The sequence below is a fragment of the Panthera pardus genome, unplaced genomic scaffold (assembly GCF_024362965.1).
Source record: "Panthera pardus isolate Hobbes unplaced genomic scaffold, ASM2436296v1 HiC_scaffold_13, whole genome shotgun sequence".
Lineage (NCBI taxonomy): Eukaryota > Metazoa > Chordata > Mammalia > Carnivora > Felidae > Panthera > Panthera pardus.
The window spans coordinates 191,276,620-191,293,460 of record NW_026526688.1 but is presented as its reverse complement, the minus strand read 5'-3'; the positions used below and the strand labels follow the sequence as shown (position 1 = coordinate 191,293,460).

At 43.5% G+C, this 16,841-nt stretch overlaps 2 protein-coding genes across 4 annotated transcripts in view; one reads left to right on the top strand and one right to left on the bottom strand.

Moving 5' to 3' along the window:
* Window positions 1-2,484: 2,484 nt before the first annotated feature.
* Window positions 2,485-16,764, top strand: MED28 (mediator complex subunit 28). Of its 3 annotated transcripts, none has more exons than XM_019453629.2 (5): window positions 2,485-2,662; window positions 6,997-7,063; window positions 7,736-7,848; window positions 9,100-9,325; window positions 10,173-16,764. In XM_019453629.2, the coding sequence occupies exons 1-4, from the start codon at window positions 2,513-2,515 to the stop codon at window positions 9,295-9,297; spliced, it is 528 nt and encodes a 175-aa protein (XP_019309174.1). In that variant the 5' UTR covers window positions 2,485-2,512; the 3' UTR covers window positions 9,298-9,325; window positions 10,173-16,764. The 3 variants fall into 3 exon arrangements, with proteins under 3 accessions (XP_019309174.1, XP_019309173.1, XP_019309172.1); XM_019453628.2 differs by having other exon boundaries at window positions 10,170-16,764; XM_019453627.2 differs by having other exon boundaries at window positions 9,100-16,764.
* Window positions 16,081-16,841, bottom strand: part of FAM184B (family with sequence similarity 184 member B) — a 150,681-nt gene continuing 149,920 nt past the window's right edge. The window contains exon 18 of the mRNA XM_019453622.2: window positions 16,081-16,314. Within this exon, the coding sequence (XP_019309167.2) occupies window positions 16,221-16,314 (94 nt within the window). The 3' untranslated portion in view covers window positions 16,081-16,220. The remainder of the gene's footprint in view (window positions 16,315-16,841) is intronic.

Genomic DNA, 16,841 nt, shown 5'->3' with positions numbered 1-16,841 from the left:
TTCTACTTGTGCTGATTTAGGATAGAACAAACCTCTCCTCTTTTTTACTTTTGTATCTAGGTGAACAAGTTACCCATGAATTGGATCTATCTATACCTTTTTTCTTAAGACTGAACATTTGACAGAAATCATGTTTATTGGAGTTGTTTTTAATATTTAAGAAATGTGACATGTAAGAGGATGTTATGTGTCTTAAGTGGTTTATAGAGAGGGAATGGGTATGGGAATGCACATTTGTGTTGTTAGCATTAAAATCATGCAGGAATAGTGAGTAAACACAGGTGCCCCTGATTATCCATGTCCAGAAGGTACGTTGTCAGGAAAGATGGAAAAAGGTGGAACCACCACCTTGTGAAGGGAAACTAGAAGCATTTCGGTTTCTTCTAAGGTGACTCAGAAGGTGAAGCAGGGATTTGATAGAAAGCTTTCTATCGAAGGCATTTTATAAAGAGAGGAACGACAACTCTCATCTTTATTAGAGCGTGGGATCCAAAAAGCATGACTTAGCCCTGGATTCATGTGCTTATCTAGTCTGGCTGAGATGAAATTTAGCTGTCATTGCACATGCATCTGGCTGCCAGGTATTTCACAAACCCTTCGCTCGTCTCAGAACCACGCTCTGAGGCAGGTGGTATTACCCATGTCTATCAGGGAGGTCTAGGCATGGCTGCGCTGCACGCCAAAACAGTAGTGGTTTAGAATGTGATAGTGTTACGTGGTAGCTGAAGTAGAGAACCCCCGAACTGAAGCGGCCCCATCCATGGCGGCTGGATATCCAGACTGGGAAATGCGAATCACCCCCCCAGCCTCAAGTATCTCTCACGGTCCCAGGTGGCTGTTGGGGTTGGAGACCACATGAGGATGGGAAGCGTTAAAGTCTTTTACTTTTGCAAAAAAGTGAAGTGATTCCCACTGTTCCGATGGGTTTTTTTTTATAAAAGTTATATATATTAAAACATTGATGGTAACATTAACTGGTTTATTTTTAAATAAATATTTTAAATTCTCAGTTTTAATAGATATTTTACCTATTCTAAGTTTTAATTGAATACTGACAACCCATACAAACAAAAATGTTTGTCGTACTCAGCAATATTGTAGAGGCATAAAGGGGTCTTAAGACCCAAAAAGAGTTTGGGAACTGCTGGAGTCCACTAGTTCCATGATGGTGTTATATTTTTGTTCAGTCAACAAACATGCCAGGCAGTTTTGGGTGTTGAGAGTACAGGTACACAAGACAGGCAGGCCCTGATCTCATGGAGCTTGCATTCCTGTTGGTGCACATGTGTCTGGTGACTTTTGCTAATGAAGGACAATGAACAAGGTCATTTCAGGTGATGCTTAAATGTTGTAAAGAAAATTAAGCAGGGTGAAGTGGCTGGGCGTGTGGGGCTAATTTTGATGGACACTGGGAAGATGACTTTTGATCTGAGACCTGATTCGCAAAGGGGAGCCTCTGCTTTTTCTGGTTACTTGTGCCCTGCCTCCCTCGCTCCAGCCCTACTGGCCTTTCTGTGGTTCCTTAAATATGCCAGGCAGTTTCTTTCATCAGGCACCCCTGCCCCCGTCTAGAAAGATTTTTCTACGTAAATTTTTACTTCCGTCACTCTAGTGCAGAATCTCTGAGAGGACCTCTCCAGCCACCCATCTCAAATCCATCACTATGCATATTCTTACCGGGTTTCATTTTTTTAAAACACTTATCTCTACATGATATTGCTATATATGTGTCTCTCTCTCCCACAAAAACAGTAGTGAACTCCATGAGAACAGAGACTTGGGGTGACTGTTAAAATCCCAGAGTAAACAGAGTCTAGGACCAAGAATAAATGTGCTGGAAAACTGTGAAATTAAATATAATGGGACAAACACTTAGCTTCTGAAAAGATAAATGAGTGTTAAAAAGCAAGTTACTGAAAGACATTAGCATAGTGGCTTTAATTAACTATACATATCTAAGGTGAACAATGCCAGGCACACAGGGAGCCTGAACAATGTTAATGTTTTTGTTACCGGTCTCTCCGCACAGAAAATGTAGACGTAACTTTGCCAGTTTGTTCCCGCCCTGCCCACACTGACTAGATTAGTCATAGGTACACAGTAAACGCTCGGTAACTGTGGAATAAAGGGGCGCCTCCCTCCTTCTTACCAACGGGTAACCTGAGCCCGTAGAGAGAAGCTTTGGCCAAAGTCCTTCCAAATCTTAAGGGCAAAGGCGGGATTTGCACAGGAGTATCCTGACTCCTGGAGAAGGGCTCGCTCCATCGTAGTCACTGAATTCTCCACTCCCACAACTGCGTCAAATCCGGTCAAAGCTTTCAGTTAAGGTCACTAAAAGTCTGGCTGCCTACTGGCCGAGAAGAAAAGGGAGATGCCACCAAACCTACGCTTTCCCTGGAGCTCGACGGAAGCCCGCGGCGGCCTGCGGTGTCACGTGACCGTGCGTGCCCCGTGACCCGCGGGCGCCAGCTCCTGCGCAGGCGCAGTGGGCCTCCTGCCCGCCCTTTCAGAAATGGCGGCGCCGCTGGGAGGTATGTTCTCCGGACAGCCGCCTGGACATCCCGGAGACTCCAGGGGCCAGGCTTCGCTTCTTCAGGCAGCGCCAGGCCCTCCGAGAACTTCTAACAGTACGTTGGTGGACGAGTTGGAGTCCTCTTTTGAGGTAAGATGAGACTGCGGCGTCCGTTCCCAGCCTCCTTTCTTACCTGAAACCTAAGCTGCACCTGGGCAGTTTGCCCCTTTCAGTGATGCTCGCGACAGTCTTCCAGATCGGGGAAGAGGCTCAGAGAACGTAAGTTACTTGCTTTAATCTCCACTTTGAGTGGTGGCCGGAAGTGTGCGCAGGTCTGCTGGCGGAGACCTAGACTTTGTTTCTGGAAGCACGTGGACTTCAAGTTTGCCCACCCCCAGCCTTGGACCCTTCTAGGTTCCCAGTCGGTGGTTCCCGTTTTACTCTTTCTTGGCCCCATCCCTGAGCGCTCTTCCCCGCATCCCTGCGTGTAGGGTACTGGTGGATCTATGAAGGGTAACGACACACTGCTACGTCCTGTTCCTTTCCGCTGGGCTGCACCCTTCAACGGCCCTGAAGTAATGGACTCTTGGAGATGAAATGGACTTACGTAAAAGTTGCTGTGTGGAAGTTGGTACTAGGAGAGGGGGGAGGGGGAGAAGGAAAGCTGGGGGTTAGGGAGCGAGGGAGGCAGGGATGACCCAAACCGAGTTCTGCTCTAGAAGTTGGAAAATGGGGAGTGGTAGTAGACAAAGGAGAGGTAAAAATAAGTTAGTGCTTAAAAATAAGATGGTTTCCAGTGGTCCCTAAAGTGAAAGATGACCCATTATTGTGCGGAAATCAAAGAACTTATAAGTGCAGGCCCCTTTTCCACATTTTAAATCCTAGTCGTGTGAGTTTTATACTATGTGTAATAGCAGAGTAGAACATGAATATGGTTTGTAAATGACTGTGTTACTGGGGCTGCATGGGCAAAAATGTTTTTACTGGGGAGCGTACATTGAAAAGTTTGGAGATAACGAACTGATTTGAAGGATATCCAAATCTATCTGGGAGGAGAATGAGATGCTTTTGCGGTGGTACCAAGCCAGAAAGGAAGGGGTTTGGTAAGCTTTAGAGCAGCATTTAGCGTTGAGGTGAGGTGGCTGTCAGTCATGAGAGCTTGTTGAAAGACTGGCCCTGTAGATGTCTTGGCCAGAGCCAACCACCAGTGTCCTAATGCTGTCACTCTTGAGTTAAAGCCAAAAGGTTACTGTGGTCTTCCCAGCTCTGCATGTTCAGCTTTCTGCTGCATTCCAACTTTTTCTTCCTTCTAGGCACATAAGACTCCTTCTGCATGTGCTGTTTGTTTTCCCTTTGGGTTTCCAGCTGCCTTCTCCCAAGTCCCGCGTCACTTCCCCAATGGATCTGTCCTTCATTCTCCCATCAGTGCTAATACAATGGCAGCAGGTAGCAATAGCTTTGATGGATATTTGTCAAACAGTGAAGGAGCCTGTTGTGGCCCTGTCTTTGGTGCTTAGAATACAGAGAAAACAGTCCTTGCCATCAAGGAACTCAAGACAGCCGCCGGGTGGAAGAAACAGATGAGTGGCAGGCAGTTGCTGTGTTGGGGGATCAGTGCTCTGGTAGAAGAAAACCCGGGGTACTCTGAGAGCACACATGGGTGTGGCTGCCAAAGGCACTTCCCAGGGAATGTGAAACCCAAAAGGGCGTTCAGACAAAGCCAGGTGACAGGGAGTGAGTGGTGCGACCTGGGCTGGCTCTCTGCTGCTGCATGATCACCCATCTGGTCTTCTCAGGACTTTGCTCAAAGGCCACATTTTCATTTCCTTTTCATTTCACTGTGGTCTGTGTGGGCCTCTGTTTTGTAACCTGCAGTGGTTCATGGCACCTGCTTGCCCACTTTTCGTTTCTATTTGGGGGCTCTCCCTTTAGGTCTCTAGTTTTCTCATTCTAGTTGCTCAGTAAATGCTCTTCAATGTAATGAGTTTGTTGAGATCATGCATTCTTGTGGGAGGAGGTCTTGGAGACCATCCTCTCCTTTTATGAATGGAGAAACTGAGGCTCAGAGGAGAAATTACTTGCCCAAAGCCAACCCCTTGGCTTGTGCAAATGAGGACTATTACTTGGGCCTCCCTACTGTCCATCCTACGCATACTTCTAAAGTTTTTTTTTTTTTTATTTGTTTTGAAAGAGAAAGAGAGCATGCATGCACATGGGGGAGGGGCAGTGAAAGAAGGAGAGAGAATCCTAAGCAGGCTCTGTGCTGTCAGTGCAGAGCTTGATGCAGGGCTCAAACCCGCAAACCCTGAGATCATGACCTGAGCTGAAACCAAGAGTTGGACAGACACTCAACTGGCTGAGCCACCCAGGTGCCTCCCTACGCATACTTCTAAGAAGCATATTCTTTTTTTTTTAAATTATTTTTTAAATTTTTTTAATGTTTATTTTTGAGAGAGAGACAGACACACAGTGTGAGAGGAGGAGGGGCAGAGAGAGAGGGAGACACAGAATCCAAAGGAGACTCCAGGCTCTGAGCTGTCAGCACAGAGCCAGACGCAGGGCTCAAACCCATGAACTCTGAGACCATGACCTGAGCTGAAGTCGGACACTCAACCGACTGAGCCACCCAGGCGCCCCAAGCATATTCTTTTTATAGACTACCACACATTTCTCCATACAACTGCTCACCTGTCTGTGAAGACCTGTATGTATAATTTTTAAATTTTTTTTAATGTTTGTTTATTTTTGAGAGCATGAGAGCAGGGGAGAGAGAGTGGGACAGAGGATCTGAAGCAGGCTCCATGCTGACAGTAGAGACCCCATGTCGGGGCTCAAACTCACGAACCATGAGATCGTGACCTGAGCCCAAGTCTGATGTTTAACCAACTGAGCCATCCAGGGGCCCCTGATTTCTTCTTCCTTTTTTTTTTTTTAAAGAGGGAAGAGGGAGCGAAAATTCCTGAGATCAAATTTCACTATGCCTGGTGGCCCTGCTGGTTGTGAGGGAGCAGCTCCACCATTGTTGATTGGTTTGCCTGGTTGGCCTCCTGGGTGGGATGTTTTCCAGTACCCACAGGTTTCACAGAGCAGATGTGCCCTAGGCATATCCCAAATCCAACAGGCGTCATCTTTCCATGTAATACACAGAATGGGCAATTTGTTTTTCGGATTTCTTGAGGTGTTACAGGGATTTCCCAGGAGGAATCCTGTGATTTTTCTCTATAAATCAAATAGGGGAAACTTCTGGCAGCAGAATTTGTTGCTTCCCGAAGGGCCCTCACATGTGGGTGATGGCCTAAATTTGGGCCCAGATATGCCTGCCTCACACCAGTGTACTTTGCTCACTGCTGGTGGGGCTGTGCTTTCCTGAGGTTTCCTTCTTTCCTTCTTTCCTTCCTTCCTTCTTTCCTTCCCTCCTTCCTTCCTTCCTTTTTTCCTTCCTTCCTTCCTTCCTTCCTTCCTTCCTTCCTTCCTTCCTTCCATTTATGTATTTTGAGAAAGAAGGCACAAGCGTCGGGAGGGAGAGAGAGAGAGGAGACAGAATCTCAAACAGGCTCTGTGCTGCTGGCACAGAGCTGCCCACGGGGCTCCATCTCTAAAACTGCGAGATCATGACATGTGCAGAAATCAGGAGTCAGACGCTTAACTGACTGAGCCACCCAGACGCCCTGAGGCTTCCTTTCTGACCACTGCTCCCCACCAGCTCTCCCATTCTGTTTCTGATCCCACTGCCCTGTGATAGACCTCTTTATGCATTTCCTGACGGTTTCCTGTGCACAGAAGTGCTTGGCTGAATCATGTATTCCTCTAGATCAGTGCCCCTTGAGAGAAATTCTCTCGGACTTGTTTACCCATGTGATAGCAAGCTCTTAGGTTGTCCCGTCTGTCATTAACGTGTATTTAGTGAGCACCCACTTAGTGCCGAGCAGTATTCCTGCTCTAGGAGTATGAGAACAAGATATGCAAAATTCCCACCTGCTGGCAGGGGACAACTGATAATGGACTAGAAGAATGGAATGATGTCCGTTAACTGTATGAAAAACAATAAAGCTGGCCATGAGGATAGAGCGAGCCATTTCAAAAGAGTAGAGAGAGATGGCCTCTCTGAGGAGGTAAGGATTTATCTGAGCCCTAATAGGGTGATGGTACAATTCATGTAAGCATCAGAGGGAGGGGCTTTAAGTGGAGTTGGACCAGGGGCCCAGGCTCTGGTATGGAATGGGATCCTGGTGAAAGGGGCGAGTGGCAGGAGAGAGGCCAGGTTGCGATGCTTGCAAATACCAGCTGCCTCATTTGGAGGCTCTCCCTCCATGTGTCTCATGGACTTAGTTTACCAAGTTATTTCATTAGCAGGATATCTTGTCAGCTAATGTGTAAACCCAGACTGTGTCAACTCATTGAATAACTTCAAGAGAAGTTGTTACTCTGAAGTAGTATTTTTGACATGTGAATGACATTTTTTCTTATATGTTTGAATCACACAGGCTTGCTTTGCTTCTCTTGTGAGTCAGGACTATGTCAATGGCACAGATCAGGAGGAAATTAGAACTGGTAAGAATTCACTCTTTGTAGACCACGTTCTTGCCTTCAGCAAGATTCCTGATTGCTTATTTTACACTTTACAGTTTTGTTTGTATCCTTAGAGAACTTTTCCAGGGAATGAGATTTATGCAGTCATTTCTATATACTGCTGGTTCTTTGTTCGGTTTATCAACTGACATGTCACACTCATAATGAGCTAGTTATAATGTGCTGTCCATATTGTATAGGACAGTAATAACCAACAATGCGTGCTGTGTTTTTAAAAAAATAAGTTTTGATTATTTTTTGAAGGTGTTACAGAGAAAAGTCTCTTGTGTTTCCCTGACTTTGCCCAAGTTCTGTCCCAAGAAGCAACCACTGTTTCTGATTGTTTTGTACTATATTTTACATGTTACATTTTAACTGGAAGTCGTGATTCTAATTGCTGGATGTCAGGATTGTCTTTCCTCAGAAGAACTTTTGTGTTGTGCTGAGGTCTCATTGACCTTATATAAACGCAAATTATCTGCTATTTAATGTTGGTTAACACATGGGGGTTGGGAGTCAGTATTTCTGTTGTCAGAATTAAAATTCCAGATTACATCTTTGGGAAGGTGCTGTTTTGATATTTTTGACTGTTCATTTATGAGGACGATATATGTGTCTAGTGTTTTTCTTAATATTTTGGTCTTTTTTTATAAGGTGTTGATCAGTGTATCCAGAAATTTCTGGATATTGCAAGACAGACAGAATGTTTTTTCCTACAGAAAAGATTGCAGTTATCTGTCCAGAAACCAGAGCAAGTTATCAAAGAGGTATGAACTCAACTTTCTCTTCAACTTTCAGGAAGAGCACATATGGTCAGGATTCCATCTGTGCTTTAAATGAGATACACCCTTTTCCCATGAGTTATAGTAGGCTTTACAGATTGAATACACATGTTGCTAGATGTCAGTGTTCACTACAAGTTGGGCAAGTAGTGGAGCCAGGGGTGGAGGTGGAAGGCTGGGCTTCAAACAGAGTTTCGTTTGCTGGACGACTTCTCTTAAAGAAAAGGTTCTCCTGCTTGAAAAAGGTTGAAAAGTCATTAATATAGATGATAAGTTCATTTTGGACAGAAACTGTGATTTGTGTGTATCCCCGGCTGCCTTACACACAGGAAGGGCTCAAGTTTTGTTCAAGGAATCAAAACTTAAATGTTCTGTCCCAGGTTCCTTGAGACTCAGGGTTTCATTTATCTCAGTTGTTTGAAACTGGGGCATTTGGAAATGTGTTGGAGTTGCCATGATGACTGGGAAGCTTCATTGGCATTTAGTGTGTTGGGCCAAAGCCTGCCCCATGCAGTGTGGAAGAGAGAATTGTCTTGCCCAAGAGACCAGTCATGCCCCTGATGAGAAACACTAAATTGACATGATTGTTTTTTGGTACTGTTTGAAGTAACTACTCCCACAAGCTGCTGAATTAAATGAAAACCTTCTTTTTATTAATTGATATCAGCTGATGAGAATGTGAATGATAAGATGATACTCTTATAATTTATTATGTCAGAGCATTTCCTGATTTGAGTACTTGACTAAGAACATAGGTGTGTTCAATGCCAGGCCTTCATAAAGAATTACAATGCTGGTATTCATTTAAAAAGCTCTTGAAGATGAGATTTTAACACTTCAGCCCAAACTGATAGAGTAGTGGTGTGGACTCTTTTAAACGGTTGTTAACATATGTTTCAGATTCTCAGCAGTGACCTTTGGACAGAAATACTGGGTGCCTGGGGATCAGGTTGGGAAAGAGCCTGATTTTCTTTGCCTGCCCTTTGGTACTTTGGAATACTGGAACATCTGTATTACTTATTAAAAGAAAATGAAAAGTAAAAGCTCCCAGCGTTACGCAGCATCTTCCATTAGAGGAGTTGCTGTGTATTATTCGGATAGAGGAGCCAAGCAGAGTGTTGGATGTACAAAGGTTGAATTGATTCTCTTTGAGTTTACTTCTTAGTGCTCTTACCTAATCAGGAACTATTTTCATTTTTCATGAGTTTGCCCTGACTTAATCGTCTTTGTTTGTAGGATGTCTCAGAACTAAGGAATGAATTGCAGCGGAAGGATGCTCTGGTCCAGAAGCACTTGACAAAACTGAGGCATTGGCAGCAGGTGCTGGAGGACATCAACGCGCAGCACAAAAAGCCAGCCGAAATCCCTCAGGGCTCCTTGGCCTACCTCGAGCAGGCGTCTGCTAACATCCCTGCACCCATGAAGCAAAGCTGAGTCAAAGCGGGCCTGAAGGGGATCTGGTGTGAGTCAGCCTGGGCACAGTTTTGACAAACATCACTTCTTGTGGACGTGACATTTTGGAAGAACTCTTTGCCAAAGAATGAGATGATTTTTGTTTGATGGTCTCACCTAAAACGTTCCCCTAGTTTGATAAACATCTTTTCTTGAGTACTTTATAAAATGGTTTTGGTAGATCAAGTAAATTTTTGTCTTTAGCAAAGTTTAGGCTGTTAATATGCCACTTACAGATTCCTTTTTATGTTTCTTTGTATTTTTTTTATGACTAAGTCTTTTTGTGTTTCCAATTTTAGATTAGCTTATGAAGAGAAAAGTTTGTATGATTTGATCTGAGAATCAGAGGATGAGGATTTTGGTTGTAGACCTTTTATAACAATTACCCCTCAATGGTAATATAGTAAAATAGGTAAATTTGCATATTTTAAGACTTTGAATTACCTCAAGAAGAGGAATCTAATGCAGCAATGTCCATAAGGCTTCCAGAGCTCTCAAAATGAGGGTATTTTGTAAATAGGTTGAAAGGACTATCATATCCTAAGTTAGTGTAGTATTAATACATAGGATCCTTAAGTTGATGTTGACTTTTATTTGGGGTAAGTTTATATTTTGTGTGGTGTTTTTTTCACTTTTGGGGTGGGGGTGTGTAGCAAGAGCAGTGATATGGTAAATTGTTAGGTTCTGCAGTGATGCATCCATTTTAAGTAAGGGGGTAGACCTTGTGCTCAGCACAACAGTTGAGGTATACGCGCAGTATGAGAGGTTAAAGCTTGCTATGGTTGGTTATCTCTTTTCACTTTCAGTTTTGTTTGCTTGTGTTGTTTTTGTTTCTGTTTTTTTTTTTTTTGTAGCAGAATTTCTCATTAAGGAAGGATCTTGCTAATGAGTGACATTGATTCCAAGGGACTGGGGTCTTGGGATGGAGAATGGGCTGCAGGTGACTCTCAGCGACTCACCATCCTCGAAGATCATGGGATCTCAGCATTTGGGAAGACATTTTACCCTCTTGTTGGTTACATGGGGCAATGAGATTCTCTGTTGAGCTGCCGTTGAGAAATACAGACCGGCATTGTGTGTGGTGCTCCTTGGATGAGATTTTCCTTTCTCGTTGTTTACAATCTAATCAGATTACATCTCTTTACCCAAAACAGATGCTCTATTGTCTTCCGAACAGGCAATACTTCTGTGACTCAGTGTCCTGAAGTGTTTTATTTCCTTCAGCCTTGAAGGCCCTCCCTATATAACACTGATACCCATCCATTCATGGTTGTTTGGTCTGATGCCATCTGGTCCCTGAAGCCACTGCATGCTTTCTGCCTCACCCACCAAGACACAGGACTACCTCTCTCTCTACCAACCTTGCATGGTTCTCCTTGTGGAGGTTAGTGATTTGCATCTGTCTCAGTGCCTCTCATTAGAAGTAGGCATTGTTCCTCACTGAATGTACAGGGACCACTTATTATTTATTTTTTATGCGTAATACTTTTTACTCATTTTTGTTTGTGTGCCCATGTGTGGGGTACACAGCCTGAGGCTAACAAATCCCCTCAGTATAGATTAAACAGAGCTTTTAAAAAAAGGTTTTACTCACAATATATGACCTCAGGGTTGTTAACCTGGTCACTTCATGCCAATTCGAAGCTCTGATTGGCAGCTTTAGATTTCTTTTTTGTTTTTTTTAATTAAAAATTTTTTTTTTTTTTTAACGTTTATTTATTTTTTAAGAGACAGAGACAGAGCATGAGCTGGGAAAGGGACACAGAGAGAGGGGGAGTCACAGATTTCGAAGCAGGCTCCAGGCTCCGAGCTGTCAGCACAGAGCCCGACACGGGGCTTGAACCCATGAACCATGAGATCATGACGTGAGCCGAAGTCTGCCGCCTAACCGACTGAGCCACCCAGGTGCCCCTTTTTAATTTTTTTTTTTAATGTTTATTTTTGAGAGAGAGAGGGAGAGACAGAGCATGAGTGGGGGAGGGGCAGAGAGAGAGGGAGACACAGAATCTGAAGCAAGCTCCAGGTTCTGAGCTGTCAGTACAGAGCCTGACACGAAATGTGAGATCATGACCCGAGCCAAAATCAGACGCTTAACCGACTGAGCCACCCAGGCATCCCAACAGCTTTGATTTCTTGATTAAAAACCTAAATAAACTGCTTAAGTTTTAGGCAGTCTTTGAGTAATAAAGAGGTTCTTAGTGAAAATATTGGGAACTATTCTTTTTGGTGCTTAGTGAAAATATTTTGAATTCATTCAAGAACCAATTATTGCCATTTCTTTATTATGAATTCAGAGTTTTCTGTCAATACAACTTTTCAATCTTAGCTATGAATATCATTTTAATTTCTTGGTGATTAACATCGAAAACACTCTTGAGTTGCTGTCTTTAGTGAGAAGAAACCATCAGCTAGGGTTTCCCTTACTTTTCCAGTCCCAGAAGGACAAACCTACCCACATCTTCAGGGTCTCCTTTTTTTCCTTCCTGTTCCATCTCCTGAAGTGCCTACCCTGTGTAGGACCAGCCTTTCCACCAGGGTTCTAGGCCCCAGGCCAGTCACCTTCTCTAGGGCTTAATCCTTGGGCAGTGTCCATCTTCCGCATCCCCCATCTCCTGGATCATTCCCTGCGGCTCACGAGTTCTTCATCTCCCATCTTCAACATTCCTTCGGTACCTGAGCTGATGCCCTATCTCCCTGCCCCTCATTCACAGTCTCCAGCATCTCTCCTTCTCTTCCTCCTTTTCCAGCCTGCCCCTTCCATACCACCATCACTGTGCTCATGATGGTTACTGGCCACTTCATCTTCTTTACTTGAATTCATTCTCTTTGATACGTCTTCCCTTCTCTTTCCTTTTCTATCCAGCTTCTCAGTGTTGACATTTCTGAGCCTTTGGTCCTGGGCTTCTGGAGGCCTTGGAGGAATGCTGCTCTCCCTTCAAGAGAGTCGTTGTGGGGAGTACAGTTACCAAAGCTCCACCTCTGGGCATCTGCTGCAGGGTTCCCTGGAGGCCGTGCTCTCCCTGGCTGTGATCAGACACAGGTGGGGTACTGAAGCCAGGTCATTCCTGCTCAACATGGGACTCCTCATGGGCAGTCTTTGCTCTGGAGCTCCAACTGGCCTGGCCAAGACTTCTTGGTGCTGTCTTATTGTCTGAGCTTCTTTGCTCAAATCTTCCTTGGCCTCCCTTTCACTGGTGTCAACCTGCACCATAGTCTGAAGGCTCTTCTTGCCTTAGGCTTCCTCTTCCCTTTATGTTACAGGTGGTTTTTCTTGAGAAGGGGAAGAAAAACCTGTCCCTGACATCCAGATACTGATCTGTGTTATGGACACTTATCCAACTAGGCCATGGTATTCTCCTGTTGGACATGAACAATCTCAGAATACCAACTCAGAGTTGCTCCAAGACCATGATAAAGTAGGACAAAACAAAAGCACCTCATTATTTTGTCTAGGCTCAGAGAAAAAATAAGGTCACAGTGTTAACCCACCAAACATTCTTCTGACTGAAGTGAGTAACTGCTTTTTTTTTTTTAAACTATTTTCAGCTTTATCTTCACTCTAGTCTGTGCTCCGAACAAATAAAATTTTCTTTTAGGCACCCAGTCATAGAATTGCCCCGACTTGTTTACAGCATCCAAACTAGAGTGCACCCTTGCATCCTTAGGCTGTCTGAAATCACTCACCAAAGCCAGAATTCTGAAATAGGTTCTAACACCCTCTTTCTGAGAAGCCCTACCATCTCCGCAATGAGCATTCTCCCTATTGCAACAAGTAATAAACCCAACTTGTTCCCTGCAGATGTGTTTCTGGTGGTCCTTGGCTGAGGGCCATTGAAATCCCCAATAAATGTCTTCTAATTCTAATTGTGTCTTGGGAGATAGCTCCTGGAGGACCTGACTGACATGGCTGTTAGTGGACGTGGTCTGAGAGCAGGCAGTAGGATGGGGCCTGGGGACTGGCTCATGCACTGTCCCAATTGGCAAGGAAGACCCATGGCAGTGTAGTTGCCAGTGGCCCAATTGCTGAAGATTCCACCAGTGGTGCCACAGGGAGATGTCCCAGTGGAAGGGAACATTGTCAGTACAAGGACCAAACATTGGAAGGTAAGGGGGCATACTGTGTACAAGAACAGTGGAGTTGGCTGGTTAGCACCTCACTGTCTTGACTCCCCATGGAGGGATAATGACTAACAGGACTTAATAGTCAACGGCCACTCTGAGTGTCTGGGGCATCTTTGATTATCACCTGTAGGGTGAGGGGAGACAGCTGAGGAACTAGCAGGAGGGAGTAGATCAAAAATAGTATTGCATCCCCAGGGGTGATGGTGGAGATTAGCGCTACCGTAAGAAATCTGAAGAATGCAGGGACAGCTCCTTACCACAGCTCCATTTAATTTCCTAACGTCGCCCTTGCAGAATCCAGATGGATCCTGGAGAGAATATAGACCAAGTAGCCTCACTCACAACTACTGTGTTGGATGTTACATCAATGCTAGAGCAGCTAAAGGGTTCAGGTACACAATATGCAGCCATTTCTTGAGCGAGTTCAGTCTTTTCTACCCTAATTAAGAAACACTTTACAGCAATCTTCCTTTCCAGTTTTGCTCCAGCCGTATGTTAGCCCCTCCTTCTGTCCTAAAAGAGCCTAACAAGATTTATCACCAAATCTTGCTGTTTCTCCCTCCTGACTCAATCCTGAATCAGTTCATTTCTCTTCATCTGCACTGTTTTCCCCAAGCCATCACTGTCATGTCTGGACCACTCACTCTTGAGAGATTGATGGAATCTGATTATATACACAAAAACCAGAAGAATGTTTTATCTATCAAATTGAGTTTCTTTGTCAGTATTATCTAGGGTACAGAGAGGATTTTATTCACTGTGGTGAAGGTGGAACCTTGAAAGAAACTTTCTGGATGATAATTCTGCTATATCAAAAAGCTTAAGCATGTATCCTTTGATGCTTTACTTAGATACCCAAGGAATGTGTCCTAAGGAGATAAATGATAGAAGCATGCTCAGATTTAGTTAACAGATACAATTATTGCAGTGTGGAATCTAGAAATTTAACAGAATCTTTCACTTACCTGCAACAAGAAAGAAATCAAACAGATGTAGAGTCTCAGTAAAATTCTGTCCCTGCAGCAGGTGTCATGCTGAGTTAAAGTGCAGCCTACGTTGCTAGTCATCAGTAGTTGCAGTGTTGGAAGAATGTTTCAATAAACAGTACAACTATCTGTACGTAGTTTAGTTTTTAAAACACAAAACGCAAGCATAATCCTACAGTGCTCACCCTAAGCAGGAAACAAGATCACTAAAAAAAATTGATACTGAGAAATAACATGGCATGTTACATGTATGGTAACAAGTATTTTCATTTAAGAAATTATCGGGGCCACGTGTTTTGATTAGATAGGAATTTTACCTTTAGGGGCCTCTGGGTGGCTCAGTTGGTTTTGTGTCCGACTCTTGATTTTGGTTCAGGTCATGACTCACAGTTGGTGGGATCGAGCCCTGGAGACAGTGTGTCAGAGCCTGCTTGGGATTCTCTCCCCTCTCTGTCTGCCTCTTACCCTCTCACGTGTGCTCACTCTCTCAAAACAAATAAACCTTAAAAACATTAAAAAAGATAGTGATTTTACCTTTAAATTGTCAGTTGTAATTTGAGTTGTAATTGCATTTCTCCCAAAATTATGTAAGCAGCTACTTTTCATTTAAAGTTGACCTGATTGAGATTAATGTGAATTTCTTATTTCCAAACTGTCTTCATCTACTTTCACCTTTCTTTGGGAAAACAATACAAGTCACAGCCATTTTTAATTGCCCAGTTTAAAGTTTTATTCAAAGAGCAAAGATTTGACAGTGCATAGAATAAACGTTTATGGCCACGTGTGGGGCCAGCACCAAAGGATTGAGAACATATTTTGCCCAAATTGTATTGAGTCTTGTCAAATCACACTGCTCCATCAGAAGGCCAGACTATTCAGTGTGGACTGACATGGGTCAGCACCATGAATGGCCAGTCCCGATTCCCTTCCAGTACTGAGCATCCATGTGATGGGGAAGCAATGCACCATGAGGCAAAGGGCCCAGGCCCAAAGACTATGGGCTCAGTAGATCTTTGACTTCAAAGAATACTCTAGAAACTTTCACAAGTGACCAAGTTGAAACTACAGTCATATGACAGAGTGAGGCTCGGTTATTCACAGAAAAATTCTGGCAGTGATTCATTCCAGTTCGTGATTGGTGTCATACCTATCCTATTTTGCTTACTTCTCCAAAAGCCCCTTTTGAGGTAGGTGTTATCCCCTCTCTCATCTACTTCAGGTCCTGGACTTAGGAAGTCAGAGCACTCAGTCGAAGTGTGCCAAGGGCTGCTGTCATCCACTCCTAGTTTTGCCTTGTTTTGTGTTTGTAATTGGTTTTCATGAGTATTTCGAACTTTTATTCTTCTTCCTAGTGAGGTTGAATGTGCATTTTGGAATTCTGTCATTTACACAGAAATACTTTTCAAGTGGAGGTGACTAGCATTCTAAGGACAAGTGAAACCACTTTTAAAGTAGATCATGGAAATCACAAAGCCTGACATTCCACAAAGTGGAGTGAAATCTTATGGACACTAGAAATACAATGTGAGGGTCATCAGTAACATTAATATTTTCTGTGGGTGCATTTTGATAACACTGGTTTATGTTGTTTTGTTTTTTACCTTAATGTCAAGAATTTTGTTTAAGCACTGGTTTCACAATGAAACAGTATGAAATGTTAATGCCAAAATTTGTTTTGGCTATTATATATAAATCGTATCACAAGCAAGTTAATTTGGTTTTTTAGTTCATTCCTTCAGTCAGATGCTTTACATGTGTTTCAGGTGTCCTCTTTGTGATGGAATCCTGAGACTCAGTTTAGAAAGAGAAATACTTGGTAAACCATTCCTGGTGGGCAGAGCCCTGTTTCTGCTGGACTTCTTTGGGTTGGGCTGTTTCACCATCTTGTGTCCTAAAAACAAACCAACAAACAAAAAGATTGTTTTAGATGGCTTTGAAAATTATTCAGTAAACAACTTAATACCCCACTATCTTTCAGGGAGTAAAGCTGTTGCTTTACTCTTTGAAAGACCGTGAGTATAACTGGCTAACACTCATGGCTAGAAACAAGGTGTGAAAGATGGGGTGGGAAGGGAACGTCTAATTCCTGTTTCGAAAATGAGGTTCTCCACTGTTTTACTTAAGACTAATGAGCATATTGTATAAACTTATATTTCAGGCACAAATTGAACACTAAACCTCATAAAAAAGGTAAGGAATGAAACAGTTAATCAACACAGCCTTATAATGTCTGGCTTCTTCAGAAGTTATCTAATGTGTTCGCACCTCAATAAGACTGTGACATTAGCCTAATAAATTGAAAAGAGGAAACAGTAAGCAAGAAAGTATGATGTATACCTGCTGACTGGTCTCTGTCTGCATTTGTGAAGCTTCATATAAAACTGGGGACCTAGCTTATTCACAGGTGTATGATACTGA

Bases quoted from the DNA above. Each gene is read 5' to 3' on its own strand.
- MED28 (XM_019453629.2), top strand. From the start codon at position 2,513: ATGGCGGCGCCGCTGGGAGGTATGTTCTCCGGACAGCCGCCTGGACAT. The intron at 7,064-7,735 runs GTAAGAATTCAC...TTTTTTTATAAG, and splicing joins TCAGGAGGAAATTAGAACTG to GTGTTGATCAGTGTATCCAG. The intron at 7,849-9,099 runs GTATGAACTCAA...CTTTGTTTGTAG, and splicing joins CAGAGCAAGTTATCAAAGAG to GATGTCTCAGAACTAAGGAA.